This window comes from Malaya genurostris, chromosome 1 (assembly GCF_030247185.1).
Source record: "Malaya genurostris strain Urasoe2022 chromosome 1, Malgen_1.1, whole genome shotgun sequence".
NCBI lineage: Eukaryota > Metazoa > Arthropoda > Insecta > Diptera > Culicidae > Malaya > Malaya genurostris.
In genome coordinates this window covers 25,996,220-26,016,956 of record NC_080570.1, presented here as the reverse complement: position 1 = coordinate 26,016,956, position 20,737 = coordinate 25,996,220, and the positions used below count along the sequence as shown (strand labels likewise).

At 36.5% G+C, this 20,737-nt stretch overlaps 2 protein-coding genes across 2 annotated transcripts in view; one reads left to right on the top strand and one right to left on the bottom strand.

Annotated features, from left to right (window-relative positions):
* Positions 1–7,750: 7,750 nt before the first annotated feature.
* On the top strand, positions 7,751–9,027 carry LOC131432718 (uncharacterized). The gene has a single exon (XM_058599224.1). The coding sequence runs from the start codon at positions 7,900–7,902 to the stop codon at positions 8,845–8,847; it is 948 nt and encodes a 315-aa protein (XP_058455207.1). The 5' UTR covers positions 7,751–7,899; the 3' UTR covers positions 8,848–9,027.
* A 10,037-nt stretch (positions 9,028–19,064) lies between these two features.
* Positions 19,065–20,737, bottom strand: part of LOC131435484 (acyl-CoA Delta-9 desaturase-like) — a 54,199-nt gene continuing 52,526 nt past the window's right edge. The window contains exons 4-6 of the mRNA XM_058603416.1: positions 20,109–20,445; positions 19,865–20,050; positions 19,065–19,801 (exon numbers count right to left, since the gene is read on the bottom strand). Of these exons, the coding sequence (XP_058459399.1) occupies positions 19,411–19,801; positions 19,865–20,050; positions 20,109–20,445 (914 nt within the window). The 3' untranslated portion in view covers positions 19,065–19,410. The remainder of the gene's footprint in view (positions 19,802–19,864; positions 20,051–20,108; positions 20,446–20,737) is intronic.

Genomic DNA, 20,737 nt, shown 5'->3' with positions numbered 1-20,737 from the left:
CCATCTACGAGAAAAATGACTTACACAGTTTTAATTTTGTTTCACATATCATCCTGTAGTTCCGGAACCAGAGGTCGAAACCAAACATAATTCAGGAACCTTGTTTGGTAGTATACGACTTTTCATATGAATCTGAGTTTGTAGAAAACGGTTGAGTCATCTCCGAAAAAAATTAGGTGAAATTATTTGTCACACACGCCTTTGCTGATCTCGACGAACTGATTCGAATGGTATATGGCTGTTATGTTCTTCCAGCATTTATTGCTGTAAGTATTTTAAATCAATATAATTATGGAATTGCTTTCAACTCGAAAATTCTGCCATCATCTGGTTTACATATGGCATATTCGAACAATTATGTTGCTAAAACGAACCGTGCTAAAAACGGTCCGAGGCAAAATATCATGGTGTACACAGTCTTTTTGGTACTTAGAAACAAATGTATGTAACAGTATAAAAAATCGTGTTTTATGTTGCTCCCAAGCATTTCTTTGCCAGACAGCGCTCAAAACTTCTATTGCTGGAATAGGGAAAAAGGCGCTTACACAAAAATTTCGATATCTCCGTTAAAAATTGACGGATTTTAACAATCTATGGCTTGTTGGATAGGTATTACCGTGCGGAATCTAAGTCTGAAAATATATTCTGTTTCCAAGGTCAATTGTGACAGATACTTTAATTTTAACATAAAACTTCGTATAACTTGAAAAGTAAATATCCGATCTCAAAACCATTCAATAGCGTTCAGGGTGACGGGGAGACCATTAATTTGCGACTAGTTTGATCAAAATAGGTCCAACCATCTCTGAGATCTCGACCTCTTAGTTGACAACACACACACACACACACACACACACACACACACACACACACACACACACACACACACACACACACACACACACACACACACACACACACACACACACACACACACATACACATACACATACACGGACATTTGCTCAGTTCGTCGAGCTGAATCGATTGGTATGTGACATTCGGCTCTCCGGGTCTCGGAAATTTTTCTAAAGTTTGTGCGAATTCTATACCTATTTTTTATATTTATAAAAAAAGGAAAAAAGGTTTGAATTAAAAATAATAATTTACCTGTTTAAAAAAAACAATGTTTTAATCCGGCTTTCGCATTCAATGTCTTTTTGTCGATTGCCGCAGCGGACAAAGCCTACGATGTTACATAGTTGTGTTGTTATTCCCGTAGATTGACATGTTCCCCGGAAACTCTAGCGGTGTCAAGCACGAAACGTGCAAGGGAAGACCTTTTCATGCTCACCAGGAAAGATAGTTTCCGTAGAAATTCGCTTAATTGTTACGGCCGATCTGATCCATGCTGCATTCCACAGCAAAAAAAAACTTTGAATGCAAAAACCGGGTAAAAACATTTCGGAAGGACTTGGCACTTCGGTGCTAAGGGCATGTTCAGGAGTGTTTTAGTTCTAGATGCATAATTTATGTCAGTTACAAAATTTTAATCTGGATTTTATAACAAGAAAAACTGGCAGCCCCAGCAATGTTTCATTCGTGTTTCAAATATACAAAAAATAGAACGGCATCGTAGACCAGTTTTAAATTTGGCAGAACAACTGGTCGAATAAATAAAACTAGAACGGCTTGCTGGGGACACGTTTGTTCCAGTTTCCCTTCTATTATAGATCTTTCGTATAGAACTTTTAACTGCTGAATTTGCTCTAATTATAAGTGTATTGCAAATATCAATAACTTTACGTTTGCCTAGCGGTTCATATTAAGCTGCAGGTGGCATAACAGTTCAACAAAAATTGTTACACACTGACGAGTCTAAGACGAAACGTAAAGATAATGAAGCAGTACTGCTACTGGATAAAATGCGAGGTGTGAAACAACAATCAAAGTCGGCGACCTTGCTAGAGGAATAAACAAAGATGACATCATTATGGCCTGCTGAGATTGGCTCGTGAAAACATAGATCAAATCGAACCGATTTTTAAATGGTGTACTACTGAAACGACGTTGCTATAAATGTTTCAGTTAAATGTCTCCGACTCGATTGGCCATAAATCCATCAACAAATGACGGAGACTGCGTATAAATTTTATCCCGATCCGACTTCCGGTTCTGGAATTACAGGATGATATGAACCTAAAAAAGAAAAAAAGTGTGTCACTACGTTTTTAGAGATGGCTGAACCGATTTTAACAAACGTAGACTCAAATAAAAGGTATTATAGCCTCATACAATTTTCCCTAATTTCATTTGGATCCAACTTCCGGTTCCGGAATTACAAGTAAATATGTGCAAATTTATGAAAAAATGCGCAAATTTTCTCGGAAAGTTTTGGACCGATTTTTTCAAACTAAATTGCAAATGAAAGGACTTTTTCAAAAATTTTCTTTAAAAAGTCCCCGAGAAGTGGATCCAGATCCCACAGCGCGATTAGTGAAAATTTTCAATTTCATAAGTATTTTTTCGCAAGCGATAGCGAAACGTGGTGCACATTTTTCTAAAACTTACTGTTAAATTCATCTATTTGGCAGAAAATTTGAAAATTTTCAATTTCATAAGTATTTTTTCGCAAGCGATAGCGAAACGTGGTGCACATTTTTCTAAAACTTACTGTTAAATTCATCTATTTGGCAGATCTTGTTAGTTAGTAAATATATCACTGGTTTTTTTTCATAACGGCCAATAAGCCATCCATCAACATTTACTTTGAAGAGCAATTTCGAATGACTCGGCACTCGCTGAGAGTAAGTCATAATAGTAATTTCTTTCGAAAGTGGAAGTTGACAGATGGCTTATTGGCCGTTAACCAAAAAAAAAATCGCGTAATGTAATCTACTTTGGGACTACTAGTCCCCGGTTTCCGCTTCCGAAAGCACCGACAATAATGAAGGAAAGCTTCAAAAACGGAACTCACTTCTTTTTCTCAGCAACGGTTAAACAAATTTTCACGAAGCATAATACAAATGTAAACTCTCATTGACTTTAAATATACTGTGCAATTTCATCCAGATCCTACTTCCGGTTCCGAAATTATAGGGCGATGAGTATGTTATCAAAACATTAAATCGTCACTCAAAATGACGATGCAAAACTGGTACGCGTCGGTACGTGCTGGTGCAGAAGAAGAAAACACAAACTTTGCTCCGCTCGCAGCGTGCTTTGTTCAGTTTTGTATAGTGTTATAACAAAATCATGACAACGATGTTTGTTTTATAGAAGAACACTAATTGCCTTCCGCATATAGATCGCTTTTATGCAAGTACTTGAAAAATTGACTAGTGAAAATAGACCCGGAGGGCTAAATGTTCTACATCGTTCGAGCTGATTTAATTTCCCAGAAATCTTCTGTTCGAGAATCATCATCAGATATATTCAATGTGCCAACTTTTTTCTTAAAAATCATCGAGAAGAATGTTCGCTAGTGAACTTTTCACAACTGATTTTTTTGCTATGTGAGATCAGTCTCAGTGAGAATCGCGTTTGAAAAAATCAGCAGTGAACGTTTCTTCAATGAGTTTTCTGATTTTTGTCCGACCTGCCTCGATTTTCGAAATTTTGATTTTCCCAACACAAACACATTAAAAGATATATTGATGGAACTATGGTGTCTTTCATGCTGTTAAGTATCTCGGAGTAATGTAGCACCCCACAGTATTTACTGTTTGGGGAAAATTTATTCTTTGTTTACCTTATCAAATACCTAATTTGGAATCAAATATGACTTCTATTTGAAAGTCAAAACCATCTTATTCGCACAATGCAAGCATTTTTCGCACAGAAGGAGGCGCAAATAATTACTTAAAATTGGTGGAAAAAGGCGGGTGGGTAATGTCAGAGACATAACTGGATGTCGTGAATACGAAAACAACTGACATGTTACTTAACACTTCCGAATATCAATTAGTTGAAAAATTGTCTGAATTATGCAAGCATTCCCCCTTTTCACATTTTTCGCAAAAACAAAAAAGGCTTCACTTGATCTCGACTACTGTGAATTTCACAAAGCGAAAAGTGCACAAATCTAATCAAATATTTCTAGATTTGTACTAAACTGAGGTTTTTTACCTTCGATTTGCGAGAAGAAGTCCTAATAGTTCTTTAGAAAACTTTTAGAGCCACTAGAACGGCTGATTTTGTATGATGCTCTCCACCGTTGTCCCCTTTTCGTTGTTTTATCACCAATGCAAACGACTAGCAGCTGTGACGTAATCCCTCTGTTTGGTAGGGAAACTAGTTTTGCAAACGACACACAATACATCTGCTCGCAGTGGCGATAGAATTCAAATTGATCCAATTTTTGTTAGGAGGTTTCTTTTTACGTGATTTCGTTTGTAGCTTTTTCACTAATGGGCGGTCCTAACTACTATAAAAATAGCAGCATGTAGAATTTTAATGTCGATTATTTCATTTTGGTTTTGCATTTCATTGAAAGAAACTATCAGGATGCTGTACGGGATTCATCCTTACCTTTCAGAAGGACCAAATTGTGGAACTCACTATGATATTAAGCACTGTTCAGAACATTTTTCTCGAACGATTTGTTGTACAGCAGCAGATATTTTGTTTTTTGTCGTGAATACGACTTACTTTACTATGGGGTGCCTTTTCAAAATTAGCCATATGGAAGAATGGGCAGAACTTAATCGTGAATATCTCGACTTGTATTAATGGTAGCAACATAATTCTTTCACCATTTCATCAAAAATATGATCAGGAATTTGGGATAATATTTTGATCAGTGTGAGATAACCACAAACAACTCAAAAATTAAGTTTTCTCAAAATTTCAAAATAATGCGGAAAACTCTTTACTTTCGCTTGGGTTTTTCGCGCAAGGACGACGATTTTGAGGTAGTCAGGCTCATATCTTCAACTGAATGCGTATAAAAGGGAATCCGTGGTGAAAATCGATCATTTCTTTTTGTGCGTTCGATGGGAGCAGACGTCGTGGGAGTTAAACCTTCAACCAGCAGCGACGGAGAGAGCGCCTTCTGCGTGGTTAAAACCTCAAACGCTCAGGTAGCAACTTTCATTCGCTTGTTGGCCTTCAAGGCGAGCAGACTGCCATCGCGAGAGTTAAACCATCAACCAGCAGCGACGGAGAGAGCGCCTTCTGCGTGGTTAAAAACTCAAACGCTCAGGTAGCAACTTTAATTCGCTTGCTGGGCTTCAAGGCGTGCAGACTGCCATCGCGAGAGTTAAACCATCAACCAACAGCGACGGAGAGAGCGCCTTCTGCGTGGTTAAAAGCTCAAACGCTCAGGTAGCAACTTTCATTCGCTTGCTGGGCTTCAAGGCGAGCAGACTGCCATCGCGAGAGTTAAACCATCAACCAGCAGCGGAGGAGAGAGCGCCTTCTGCGTGGTTAAAAACTCAAACGCTCAGGTAGCAACTTTCATTCGCTTTCTGGGCTTCAAGGCGAGCAGACTGCCATCGCGGGAGTTAAACCATCAGCGAAGGAGAGAGCACCTGCCATCATTTGGTTTTCGGTAGTTGTAACGAGAAGCTCAATTTTCAGATTTTAGTTCCGCAATATAGGTTTAGAATTCAGAGCCTGCGTGCTGAAACTGGATTCTGGAACTGTATTCCGGAACTAATTTGAGTTTCGAAATTGCAATTCTAGAATTGAAACTGGATTCTGAGTCTGTTATTGGTTTTAAATTTAGTTCTTGAACTCAGGATCCAGTTCTTTATTCCAGACTTCTTCTATTCGGTTCTTTTTAGAACCATAATAATACTCCTAAAGAATTATGCGGAAATTTACTTTACTGTACTCTATAAAACCCATTCTGGTAGTCATGGCGAAAAATCGTCTTCATGTTTTAGAGCTTAGTTCTTGAATATGGGTTTAGAATTCAGAGTCTGCGTGCTGAACTTACTCAAATCGTTACCATTTTTTTATTATAAAGAACTATACTGCTTATTTCATAGTATTTAAGTGCGTTTCAGAATGTTTAATGTAACTAATCTGTAATTTAGTCTAGGCGCATCGTTTAAATTTCTAGTAATGAAAGAGGGGAAAGTTGCACAATTCAAACAATCGATGAACTTTTAATTCGAATTCGGAAGCATAAATAAAGTGTGTCATATTCGTATTCACGACATCCAGTTATGTCTCTGACATTACACACCCGTACTTTTTTTCCTCAGAACGCGTTCTGATTGGCTGGTGTTGACATGGGTCAAATGTGACAGGTTTTTCAATAGTGTACTATTGAAATACTTCAATGATGTTGCTATTCTCGATTCTATTGGTAGTTAGATTATATAAATCCTTTCACAGATCACTGAGCTATGAGCTTTCAAAATACGAGCAAGGCAAATGCGCCTTATGAATTATCCTCTTTGATACTCGTTTATACCAAACATTTCAGAAAAGTTTAATTTTGAATTATTTGAAATTATGTCATACAACTGAAAATTTTATCATAAAATTGTGATCATATTTCCGATGGCATGTAGCAAAAATTATGTTGATTCGTTAGATACAACTAGATATATTCACGATCAAAAACTTATCACTCTCTCAGAGGGCAAATTTTGTAATGGCGCCCCATAGTAAAGTAAGTCGTATTCACGACAAAAAATGTTGGAGGAGCTTGTTCGAAAAAAAAAAAACACCGATGGAAACTGAATCAACAGCCCCTTTCACGTATCGAAGTACATTTACAAGTTTCTTGGTTTTGGGCAAAAGCAATTAGGTTGCCAATTTCCGAATGTAGAACAACATCTCCATTGGTCTATACGAGTTGGCAATATATTTCAATTGGCTGTTTTGCTACAAAAACATGTTAAACAATTTCGTCATACGTCTTTTTGCGATGTCAGACAGGCCCAAGAAAAATTTAATTCTGTTCAACCCAGGAGCATTATTATTACAAGACAAAAGTCATTATTTATGTCATTTTCGCTTTATGCCAAACCTAACTGAGTTTCAACCCTAACTGCTGTCAAACCGTTTGTTTGAAGGCAGTTTTGAACCTAGTTTCAACGTTATTGAACAAAAATAGAAACCTGGTTTTTAAATCGAGTTTGCTCACACCCCCGTTGCTAAGCGCGAACCCAACACAGTTTCGTGAAAAGTGTTTGTTTGAGGAAAGCACAATGAATCAGTTTCAGTTTTTTCAAACAAACACGACATTAGAGAAAACTCGTGAATCTGGGTAAACTCTTCCTAGGGTCGAGTGTTTCTCACTTCCATTGTACATGTTAAAATTTCTCCTACACCTGGCCCTGTTCTAAAAAGTACTCATTAAAGTTTGAATTATGAAGGGAGAATACAAAATCGTAATTAAACTACGAATCCACCACTTGAAAATGCTAAAGTTCAGTTGTAGTATTTCAAGCAATGCCCGAATTACGTTGCCATTTGCATTTCGAAACAGAATTATTCCTTTTCCAATACCCAATCGAATCAATTCCAACTTTCCTTTTTCGTCTACTGTCATTATCCAGTAAAATGCGTACAAAGTGCATCGGGAAAATGGAAACGAAAAAAAGAACACCACTCACAATAATCACAACGCTGAAGCTGGAAAAACAAAAAGGTTTACTTTCCCACTTTTCCTTCGTTTAGTGGAACAGCGAGTCAGCCAAGTAACTTGCCAAACCAGCCCAAAACGCATCGAAGCGCACCACGGGCCCTGATGGACAGCCACCTCGCCGCCGAGACCGGAATTGCAGACACTGCAGCCACTCGTAGCTGCTCATGCACTAGTCAGTCTTAAATTAGCGCTGATGAAAGCAAGAGCAATTGCCATCAGCTATCTCGAAAGAAGAAAGAAAAAAAAACAAGTGCAATCTGCATAGCTGCCCAACACCAAGAACGGGGGCTATCGAGAGGTCTAGTTCTAGGTATTTGCGTTGTGGTACTCGAATAGGAACAGTTCCTGGAATCATGATAAAAGCACCAGTTGTGCTTTCCCTTTTGCTGTTGATAGCGCCATCCGGGAGTGAACTTCGAAAAACTTTCCACAGCAAAATCAGCGGTTCGAGTAGTCGGCATCTGTTCTCGCATCACAACTACCACGCACGCGATCGAGGTCACGATCATCATCACCAGAGCTTCAAGAAGCAGCTAGAATCTACAACGATCAATGAAATTGTGACAGAAGTGACCACCTTACCAAACGTCCTAGAAGACCCAGTTGAAGACTCCGTTGCGGAACTTTCGTACGACAGATCACTTCCTCTGCGAGTGTTAAACTGTATGACCAAACTGTCACTGATGGAATGCAGCAAGTATTACGTGTTACAGAATATGGAATCGCGGGACTACAATTTCGAAACCAGTGGGAACCTTACCCATGATATCCAGCAAATCCTTCTGCCCTCATACAAGCGTCCGGACAACAAACTGTTCGAAGATCGCCTATTGGAGCTGAACTCCACGGAAGTAGATCGTCGTATCAACCAAGGTCTTGTGTTGCTGTTCAACGAGCGCCAAGTGGATATAAAATTTTTGCCTGGATTTAGATTACAAGTTAGGCCAAGTGATGGTAACATTCTAGAGTTTTCAATCAAAAAGCAGCTTTCTGAAAACAGTGAAGAGCCAGAGGAAGGCAGAGCACGAAACGATCGCGATCGAGACGATAAAAAGAACAAACGTGGTAACAAGAAAATTATGAAACATATCATGCAGCTGGGAGTTCCGGTGGTGCTGCTCCCATCGATGCTACTGGCCAGCGTCATGCCGATGATGTTACCGGTGCTCAAATTTGCGACCTTTTTCACCAGCTTTGTGAACCATGCGGCCCTCGCAGCATCCATCATGTACCTGGCCAAACAGCACGCCCAAGAGCAGGAAGAAAAGCAGACGGTGTACTTCAACGCGGGCTATAATTGATTAGTGATCAAAGCGAAAGTGGACCGGTGGCGGGAACTGAAGGAGGATGGCAAACGAGATGGAATTATTGTGCCCATGGCACTTGCATTAGACTAGTATTTATTTAGAACATTAGATATTTAAATCTGATAAGTGTATAGTTTCGCTGAGTACAGTAAGATTTTAATGAATATATCTCTGATGGGATTTTATCGAATAGGCCTATCGGTGAATATCACGTCCTAGGAATCATATTCAGAATATGTCTACTAGTAAAAAAAGAATTTGCTACCGGAACTAGAATTGTGTTCTTGAGTACATATGAGAAACGTTTCCTGCTTGTAGAATTGTTGGTGTCAGCACTAGTCAAACAATATGCAACATGTTAAATCAGTGTTGTGCAGAACAAAATATTTGACAAACACTAAACAACGTTAGTTATTTTGTAACGGATCGAATTGATTCGAACACTTGAAGATGCTTTAATTGCCCAGAGAAATGGTAATTCGATTTACATTCCGGTGAAATTTGGAAGCACACACGGAAAACTTGGCGATCGCGAAACAACTAAAATAATAGTTGTTTTTCTGAATTGGTTAATTTTTTTTAAATTAATCGATTGTTGTTTTTTTTCACCTGTCATTTTTAATTGGCCATGCTGGCAACTTAAACGCTTGAAACGTTTCAATGAGGTAGAGGGGCTCGAATGATACAGCAAAGGACACCCCAGGCCTATAGCTGTTAGGTAAGGTAAGTAAGGTGCTCGAATCATGAGGAATTTCGAACCAATCTTATCGGTCATTATTCGAGATCGATATATGCAAAACTTCTGTCATTCTGTATTATTTCAGCTTCATCTCATTAATAGCAGTCGAGTCGATCATATGTATGTTGTTCTCTCTGCGATAGTTAAATGATTCTTTAAGTTTCAAAAGTGTTTTTGTTTTCACACAACACAAAAGTGTCAATTGCTCCAGATTTGATTTCTTTATAAAATAAACTAATAAATTTTTATTAATTTGAATATTTTCTCTTATCATTTCATGAAACGAATTGAGGAGGTGTAAGATTGTTGTTAATATCACGTTTAGGTCCAAAAACAAAACCATTCATTGACGAAAATTACGAGAAATAAATGTCACTTTCAGATTCGCTTCCAAATTATAAGAATGAGACCCATGTCCAGTCAATCACATAAGCGGAACAATAGTTTCAAAACTGTGTTCTTTCTTTCATTTATCCTTTCAATCATTTTCGGTTTTCAGTGAAAATCATATACTGTGCAGGGTCGATATTCAAACGAAGCTTCGAAAATCGATAATGATAGAAAAATGTAAGTGGAGTTTAATTACTTCGATTTATCATATTTTAGAGACTTTTTATAACCAAATGAGATAGATGAAAGATAGATCGATGAAAGAATGTGGATTGAAATTTGGACGGGAGCGTGACTAGCGAACCGCCGTTCCCCCTTCATTCACTGGATAACCAAGAAAACGCATCTCCGCTAAGAAAGAAGATGACAACAAGATCCAGCAAGAAAAAAAATTTTTTTTTCGTTTATCGGGCACGTTAAGCCAAACAGCGAATGAGCCGAAATAAAAATATCATTTTTCGGACAATAAAACAGAATCCTAGCATATCTAGCTGTAATCTGGCCGTAATAGTGCACTTCGGCAGTTTTGATGGCGAGAAGGATTTCAGTCGTATTGTGCTTCCAAACGTTCCACCAGAACACTGGAACGAAACCTAGTTACCAGAAACCGTACCCGGAAAATTAACGTCAAATGTATTTTGGACAGTTTCCGGTTCAAAATGTTTATGCTCCATTGAGCTCCCAGCTGCTTCGATGTCAAGACGAAATTCGTTTTTCAAAATAAATTTGCTCGCAAGTTGATGATTAGGCAAGGCATATGCAGTTGGGGAAAGGGAACAAAGCTTTCCATCACTGGAGTGTCTATGAAGCACTCTTTAGCAGAAAAAAAACAACATTGGGCTAGCAACTACACACGTCAAGGCGAAAACAGTTCGACAAATCAAACTAAAATCAAACGCAGTTGGTTTATTGTGGACTTGCGTTGTAAATTTACTGAGAAACGGGTACGACCGCTTTTGTTGATTGAATTGACAGATAACTTTTTTGGTCATTTGTTGTTTTCGAAATATTTATTTCACATTAACGGCCAACGTTTCGAAGGTTTATTCCATCATTTTCAACGCAAAACGACTACAAATATTTTTCGTTGTAACCTACTTGTATGTATGTATGTATGTGTGAAGCCACCATCAGTTCAAGGCATTACCAGTGGATGCAGGTAGACTTACAGTAGATCCGAATTTGATTATCAGATAACTTTCATATTACTGCTGTTAAGAAGGCAAAAATGGGCTTTGAGGACCCGGCGCCTTCCAGCAATAACATCCGGCCATATAATAAAAGAATTCGCTGTACCAGCTTAAACCTGCCTGATGGTTTGTTTGTTAGAAGGGTGCGTCTTACTCATTTCAGACCTTCTGGGGAAAACACACAGCTTTCCCCTGTGAATCGGGTTGACATTTCACTCCTTCATCCAGTCATTCACTTGTAAGATACCCTGATGCACTCCCATCCCTCTTCCCTTACAATGTACTTGAGCATAGTATTATAAAATGTAACATAATACACTTTAATATAATATCCGGCAGTATAATACAATAAAACATAATATAGAATAAAACGATGCAAAATCGTATGGTACAGTGTATTATAGTCTACTATAATATTTTATGATGAATATAATAGTATCATAATGTTATGTGACATAATATAGTAAAATATACCATAATATATTATAATATAGTTTGGTCACTATACGACACTGAATATAATAAAATATTATTATGCATAAAATATACATCATACATCACAATGCAACATAATACACTTATAATTGTGTATTAAAAAAAATGCATTACAATACTATATAAAACAATACCAAACATTGTACCATAATATAGTATAATATAGTACAATGTAATATAATATAATACCACAAAATATGACGTAATATATGATACAATTTAATAATATATGTGTAAAGTGAAATGTGTAGTATGGAAATGAAAATGTAGCTGATAATGATAAAGATTATAATAATGGTAACGATAGTAATAATAATAATAATAATCATCATCAAAATAATACTAATAGAAACAATAGAAATACTAATAATAATAATAATAATACTTAAATACTACAAAATTATTTATATAACATAATATAGTATAATATATTTTAATTTAATATAATATAATACAATGTCATACAATATAATATATTATAAATCAATATATAAAATAACAGTTAATGTAGAGTGTCAGTTATGCTCTTCTATCTTCGCAATACTGCAGGAAGTAGAATATTTCTCTTCTAATAACAATAATAATATCCACATCTATAAAAAATAATATATGTTATTATTATTGATGACAAATTAATAATAATAACAATAAATATAACAATGAAAATAATAATAAAAAACAACATAATATAGTACAATGAATTATATAATAAATAATAGAATGAATAAAATGATATGTTGCGATATGCTATGATATTATATTACTTCAATTTATACGTCATTTCTCATCCTCTCATTCTGCCATCAACGCATTCCATCGACCAATTGTCACCACAGATACACGTGTAGGCATGAAACAGGAACCAGTGAGGACTAAGCTCACCTTGTGACGACCTTGATATTTAGTTAAAATTTACTTTAAAAATGATAACTTATAAGGAAAACAAATTTATATTTTGCGCAGAGGTACGTAGTACTACTCATAATAAAGCCTATAATATAATATAATATAATATAATATAATATAATATAATATAATACAACATAATGAATACAATATAACATAATATAATAGAACACAATATAATATAATAAAAAATAAAATAATATAATATAATACAATATAATATGATATAATGCAATGCAGTATAATACCATACAACATAGTATATAATAACATAAAATAGTGTAAGACGATAATATGTGAAATAATATGCTATGATACAATATAACAGTTAATGTCGCAGTGTAAGTTACGATCTAATAATAATAATTATAATAATAATAATAATAATAATAATAATAATAATAATAATAATAATAATAATAATAATAATAATAATAATAATAACAATAATAATAATAATAATAATAATAATAATAATAATGATAATAACAATAATAATAATAATTATAATAATAATAATAATACATGATGTAATAAACAACATAATTATATGTTGTAATATACTATGATAAACACTGCACTTTAGGATGGGCTTCAACCTACAAGCCATTTCGCACCCTCTCATTCTGCTACTAACGCAGAAGGCGATAGCACCCAGTCGACGCCGTTCTATTGACCAAATGTCATCATAGACGCTCGGGGAGGCATGAGATAGGGACTTGTGAGGACTTAGTTATCTCACCATTTGACGACCATTTTTTCGTTGTAACCTACTTGGCGAAAAATATTTTAAGTCGTTTTGCCTGAAGATGAAGGAATAAAATTTCTATACGGTGAATAAATATTCCAATTCCTGCTATTTATCCATTTCCCGTAATTTTTGCTCACGATATAACACCACTAAACACACCGTGAATTTCTCACACCACCCCCCATACGAAACAGCAGCCCGCAAGCAATATAGAAAATGATGACAAGTGAATTATTAAATTCACTTGAACCTTTTTCAAATTTAGTTTTCGGCTGTCTGATTCTCCCTGAATACGTGATTATGGTTTCGTCTCAGTGATGCCACTTTTCCCTGAGGCCAAATCCGTAGATTTGGTTTTAAATGTACTTATACTCGAACATTTACATAAAACTAAGAGCTTGGAGGTCCAATCCATAAAAACAGACTTCCAGAAATGAGTGATCGGCGAAATGCATGATTATTTTTCTAACTGGATGTGTCAAAAAATTTATGGAAACGATGTAACAACTGAAAAATAATGCGGAATCTGGATATTTCTGTGAAAATAATGCTGAATCCGTAGATTCCTTGTGATTCATCCGTAGATCCATTGAAATGTAGAAAAAAACCAGAAATGAGTCCCGTTCAGCATTTTGATCGTTTCTTTCGTTGAAATATGCGAATCCGAAATGAAATAATCGACTTAAAAATTCTATAAGTTGCTATTTTTTATGTAATGATTTCTTCTAAGCCAAGACTCAAACTTATCATTGACCTGGACTGGCGTCCTACTTCCTGGCAGAGCTGCAAATTGTCAGTCATGTCAAATGACCGTGACAGACTGACTAAAATCATCGTCAAACTGTGATCGATACGATCAAAGTGTCTGTCAAATGAGATTTTCGATAGTTCAATGACCAAGTAGTCATACTCAGTCAAAGACAGGTGACGCGTCTCTCTCTCATTCTCCTATTCCCTGTTGAAGTAAAAACATCCATGAGAGTACTAACATAAACATTAATTGATAAAGTTCATTGTTCTTTGTAAAAAGTCATCGGATTTCGGAATTTATTGGTGTACATGAATTTAATTCAATGTTTATGCTGCTTGATTAATATTTAGTCACATCGTAATCAAGCAATGACAGGAGAAATGAAGATAATATCAATCGCATCGGCAATCAATGAGCGTCCTGGTGAGTATAATATCAAGAGAATTTAAGTTATGATAGATCGGCTCTCAGACACTCAATGTCTGATGATTGGTAGAGCCTGGTTGGCAGCAGTCCAGTGACATAAACTTTCCAATCTTCGTCGTGCAAAGTTACTCGTTGATAGTTTCATTTAGCAGCTCTACTTCCTGGAACATAAACGTAATCATCTAAAACCAAATAGCCATTTCCAGGACTCTAAAGCCACTTTATAGAACCCCAAAAGTAACATAAAGAACTTATTTAGAACACTGACTTAAACTGCCGCCCTACTTCCTAGAATACTAACGCAATCTTCCGAAATCTTCCGAAATGAAATGGTGCTTTTCGGAGCTACAAATTCTTAAACGGACAAACGGTATCAAATCAATTAATATCTCGAATGCAGTCCTACGTCAATCTCGCGCTTATTTGAAAATCAGTTCAAATTGCAAAGCCGTTCGAAATTCTCCACAATTTTTCTAAATGACAAAAATGAATATATCTTTCACTACTTTGGAATTTGTGTTGAGATATAAAGAAGTCTTGAACTGAATTTATACACATCGCTACTAATGAGCAACAGCTCTTATGCGAATAAATTGTTAAAAATGCATTTATCGAAAAGTATCACCCAGAAAAAGGAATCAAACCTTCACCCAGAAAGGAGAAGGGAATATCTAAAGTGGCATCCCTGACTGTATCTTAGCCTAATGAGTGAGAGATACGAGTTCTTGCTAACAAAGGTCATATAATCTGTTAAAGTAGGATAAATGTACATTTGGAGGAACGGACGAAAATTGGGTGAGTTGGTGAGCTGGGACAATCTACAATCCTCGGGAAACTGCTTAAGATTGTAAGTAGAATTAATAAAAAATGTTAAGCCTCACAAAGCGGAAGTGCCGTTCATAAAGCTAAAATTGGGTTGACCGTATTGAACCTAAAATTTCGTCAATACATCTCAACAGTTCAATAAATATACCTTACTATTAGATAAATATCTCACCTTTCAATATATATTTCTGAATTTGCCTTATGGATCCTAACTTATGACACTGTACCTAAAATTAAGTTATTGAACGGAACCCCGCAGCAAGGTTGAAAGTACACAAATTTAAGTAGTTTGCTGGTTCCGTGTAGCATTTGAAACAGACATCTAGATCAATATTTAAAACAGGAATCCTCAATACCTCAATAAACTGTGCCCAGTATGCGATTGTCAAAATATCTATCTACAAAATAACTGAGTAAAACATTTCAAATAAACTTCATAACAATCACCGCAGGATTTCAATATTAAAATTTTATCCGACGGCAAAATGCGGTTAAAGGGCATTTAGAGAGCGACGTGAAGAAAAAGAAATAAAACTTACGTTTCACGACAACGTTCCAACAAGAGGACAATGCTTTACAGAGCATGTCCAAGAAAGTTTCGTCTCCGGCGAACGACCGCAAGCCGGATATAAATAAACGATATAAAAAAAAGTTTCATCTTTGACAATTTATGCAGCAATGCTTGAAGATAATACTTATTACAAAACAAAAATCATTCCCAGTATTGTTTAAGTAGCACTTTATTTCGATCGATACACTATGATTTCCAAAGAGACTATTAAAATAATAGTTTTTGAGATGCTCCATTGAAAAAAATTCATTTTATATGTCAGGCATTGGAGCATCGTCCAACTACTCCAACGGGAGGATTTCGAATGCTTCTCATTGTTATTTTATCTAAATAACTGCACTTCGGATAGAAAAACAATAAATTTACATTCTCAGTGGAAAACACAAAAGTTTTTCTTTATTGTGGTTTTCAGCGGAGCATAGCATGCGGCGAAATCACCGCAGAATAGCGAAATAATGAGCGTCAGAACCCTAGATGACAGGTTTGCAGATTTGTATACAAATTTAACGATTTATTTTGTAAACAAACTTTGCAGTTTTGTAAACTTTTTACAGATTTAAGAAGTATAGATAATCGTCCGATTTACACACTTTAAAAATTGCATTTGGGCGTTTCGTTTGTTTCTTTTTGCCATACCTACAAAATTTAAGAGTTGAATTGGAACGTTTCTAGTGCGCAAATTTTTATCTGGCATCTCTGCCTTGAGTTGGACAGTTATTTTAACCTCTTCGCTGCCATTGTACTGAAATTGATAACTTTTTCATATATATAGTATTAGAGCGAATAGAAAAATAAACTATCTGATGGATTGAGGGTTTCAACAGGTAATATTCTCTAGCGACAAGAGTTATTTGTTCGTTCATTAAAAGTGTCAATGAATTTATCTACCAAAGACAGCCAAATTTTCAGAGTAGACGTTTTACAATTTTACGAATACGAAGTATCACTGTACAATGATTGTGGCTATAAAAAAATTGTCATTGTAACGGTAGTTTAAAGAATATTTTTCCGTATTGTGGTTTCGAGAGGATTGAACCGCCAGTAAAAATTATGATATTTGGCAAAATGGGAAAACAATAACAAACCGTTCCAAGAAATTGAACGATCAGCATTTCGTCCAGTATGTAGTTAAAAACAGACACTCTAAACACAACAAAACCTTCCGATTTCTCAGTGATGAAATTTCAAATAACTTGCATACTCATAGGCGCATTCGACTGGTTTGATTGTCAACGATGCCAAATAAATTATACCACTAACTTCCCTCTCAGCAGGCGGTTCTATTTTGTTGGTCGTTGAACGCTTATTGAACGACATACTGCACGAAATATTCCATCAGTTTGCTGGAACGGTTTGTAGTTGTTTTTTTCTCTTGCAAAAATAATGTTAAATCTAGGTGTTACCTTCATATACAGGGTGATTTTTTAAGAGCTTGAGAACTTTTTTAAACAATAAAACGCATAAAATTTGCAAAATCTCATCGGTTCTTTATTTTAAACGTTAGATTGGTACATGACATTTACTTTTTGAAGATAATTTCATTTAAATGTTGACCGCGGCTGCGTCTTAGGTGGTCCATTCGGAAAGTCCAATTTTGGGCAACTTTTTCGAGCATTTCGGCCGGAATAGCCCGAATTTCTTCGGAAATGTTGTCTTCCAAAGCTGGAATAGTTACTGGCTTATTTCTGTAGACTTTAGACTTGACGTAGCCCCACAAAAATAGTCTAAAGGCGTCAAATCGCATGATCTTGGTGGCCAACTTACCGGTTCATTTCTTGAGATGAATTGTTCTCCGAAGTTTTCCCTCAAAATGGCCATAGAATCGCGAGCTGTGTGGCATGTAGCGCCATCTTGTTGAAACCACATGTCAACCAAGTTCAGTTCTTCCATTTTTGGCAACAAAAAGTTTGTTAGCATCGAACGATAGCGATCGCCATTCACTGTAACGTTGCGTCCAACAGCATCTTTGAAAAAATACGGTCCAATGATTCCACCAGCGTACAAACCACACCAAACAGTGCATTTTTCGGGATGCATGGGCAGTTCTTGAACGGCTTCTGGTTGCTCTTCACTCCAAATGCGGCAATTTTGCTTATTTACGTAGCCATTCAACCAGAAATGAGCCTCATCGCTGAACAAAATTTGTCGATAAAAAAGCGGATTTTCTGCCAACTTTTTGGTAATAAAATTCAATGATTTGCAAGCGTTGCTCGTTAGTAAGTCTATTCATGATGAAATGTCAAAGCATACTGAGCAAATAATAATGCATGAAAATCATAACCTCAAAAAATCTGAGCAAATACTAATGCATGAAAATCCTAACCTCAAAAAAATCACCTTTTAGAAAGAAAATTTGTTGTTATTCTACGCGAAGTAGAAGTAGTGTGCAGGTATGTAGTGTTAGTTTGAGAAAATAAGTGGAAAAAACTTCTGAAATTCTCCAGTAAAACTAGTCCAACGAGGCTCCCACTCCTCCATATTAAAAATGGCTCAACAATGGACCTCTGTCTGTCGGGTTTGTTGAACGAAAAAAATGGCATTCGGTTCAACGGTCTGCCGTGTTGGACTCCCGTTGAACGATTAATTGGACTTTCATTGGACCAATGATCCAACGTATTGGGCCAACGAAGGACCACCGCTGAACGTTTTTTTTTCTAAGAGGGGACTGAGGTCTATTGTTGAGCCATTTTTAAGCCCCGTTGGGTTAGTTTCACTAGATTTCTGATGTTACTTTTATTTAAATAACGAATGCATAACCGTTGAATACTTCTACTGCGCGTACTTTGGATATAATAATAACAATATTCTTTTTGATTTGTGGTGGGCCCAACAATTTTCAATTTTCGAAAAACAATATCAAACCATTCCAACAAACTGAACGAACATATAATAATAGGTCTGATTAAAAAGAAAAATAAGCTTAAATGATTTCCGAAAAATATAACAAATAAGAGGATTTTCATAAGGATTGTTGTCAATGTCGATTGGGAGCTATTTTGAAATTTGATTTAGAAAAGAAATGAGTAGATGCTGATCATAAGTTCCAAATTCAATGTTCTCTACAAGGGTGTAACTTATCCACATATGGAGGTCAAACCATCGAATTCAAAACGATTTGATTGAACAATTGCATTTTGGGTAAGTCATCGAAATAAAAAAATGTAACGTCGAAATGGTTTATTCTTTATTAACTAATTATTCTATGTCAAACCTCCTTGTGCGACTTTTTGTATTGGAATTTCTTGACTGTTGCAAAAAAGTCCTACTAGTGAATAAATATAACTTCATTTAAACTACGCTTCCTTTCTGATATTCCAACATTAATAATTTAAACTAAATGCTAAGCAGAAAAGTGCCTGACAAAAAGAACAATCGCGAAGAGTCTTTCTAGTGAAACCTATCGTTCTAAGTAAGAAATACTTTTGAAAAGGCAAAAACAAAACTGAATAATGAAACAGTCCACTCCGGGGTCTCTTGGTGCCGTACACTAGTATAAAGATTGTGTTCACTTATTCACAAGTCCTTTCGATTGCTGACGGTGGCTTCCTTCCGGTCCGTCTCGTCCATATCCGCATCGTCCCAACCCCACACCATATTTTCGTTGTCGTGATCCAGGTTGTTAATGTATTCCACCATCTGCTCTCGTAACCGTTGCTCACTGTACGGATGGGATCCGTCACCGGTTCGCAGTACTCGCTTTTTGATCATATCATCCGAGACCGACTTCAGGTCGTACGCCCAGCCGATCCACGCAAAGAAGTCGATTACAGCCGTTGTGAAGTTCGTACTGTATTTGCCCAATTCCGACGTTTTGTAGTCCCACGGGAACACATGGTGATAGTTGTGCCAGCCTTCTCCGACAGCTGCAATCGCTACGAAGGTGCTATTGGTGGGAGATATTTTCCTATAATGATGACAGATAAGTTAGTATCCATTGAATATGGGATCTTTCGAGATAAATACTGACCTATCGTACGGCTTAGTTCCCCAGATATGTGCAGCACTGTTGACCAACCAAGTTCCGTTCAGGGATAGCACATAACGGAAGATCGCAACCACGTACCAAGAGTTCGACAATGTCTCGTCCAAGTAGTGATGTGCCAAAAAGGTCGGAATTACAAAACACAGCAGTGGCATCAAGACAGCGTAGTATCTGTAAAACAACATGTTTTTTTTCGTTTCATTTAGTTCAATTCAATTTGTCAGCTTACTTCTTTTGGAACATCACGATCGCATCCTTTTCCAAATCACTCATATCGACGGCTTTTCCCTTCTCCCGCACATCCGGATGCTTCTTGACCATCAACCAACCGATGTGGGAGAAGAAAAATCCTCGCCGGGCATTATGCGGGTCGGCATCCGTATCGGTGAACTTATGGTGCACGCGGTGATCCCGAGTCCACTCGTAGATACTGTTCTGGAAGGCGAGCGTCTGGGACAGCATCAAAATCAGCCGCAACGGCCACTTGGCCTTGTAGGAACGGTGCGACCACAGCCGGTGTGCCCCAGCGGTGATACCGAAGGCTCCAAACATACCAAGTCCAAGGGCTGCAAAAAAAAAATAAACGAATAGGACGCGTTCAGTTAAGATCTGTAGTTGGACAAAAGTTGTATGAAATTTTAAAGGTAAATGAAATTTATTTCCAGAAATGAATAAAAAATCATCAGATTTCACAAACTCCGATTTGGATTAATCTTTGAACAAATTTTAAGTGTAGAAAAGCTTTGGTTTTGTACGGATGGAGAGACCGATTCGACTCAAAACTGGTAGGAACTTTCTTCAAATTGTTGATAATCAAAAAATATCATTTAAATCGCTCTTGAAAACTCGATTTTTGCA

What these genes read in the sequence shown, in the direction of transcription:
- LOC131432718 (XM_058599224.1), top strand. Translation starts at nt 7,900, where the DNA reads ATGATAAAAGCACCAGTTGTGCTTTCCCTTTTGCTGTTGATAGCGCCA.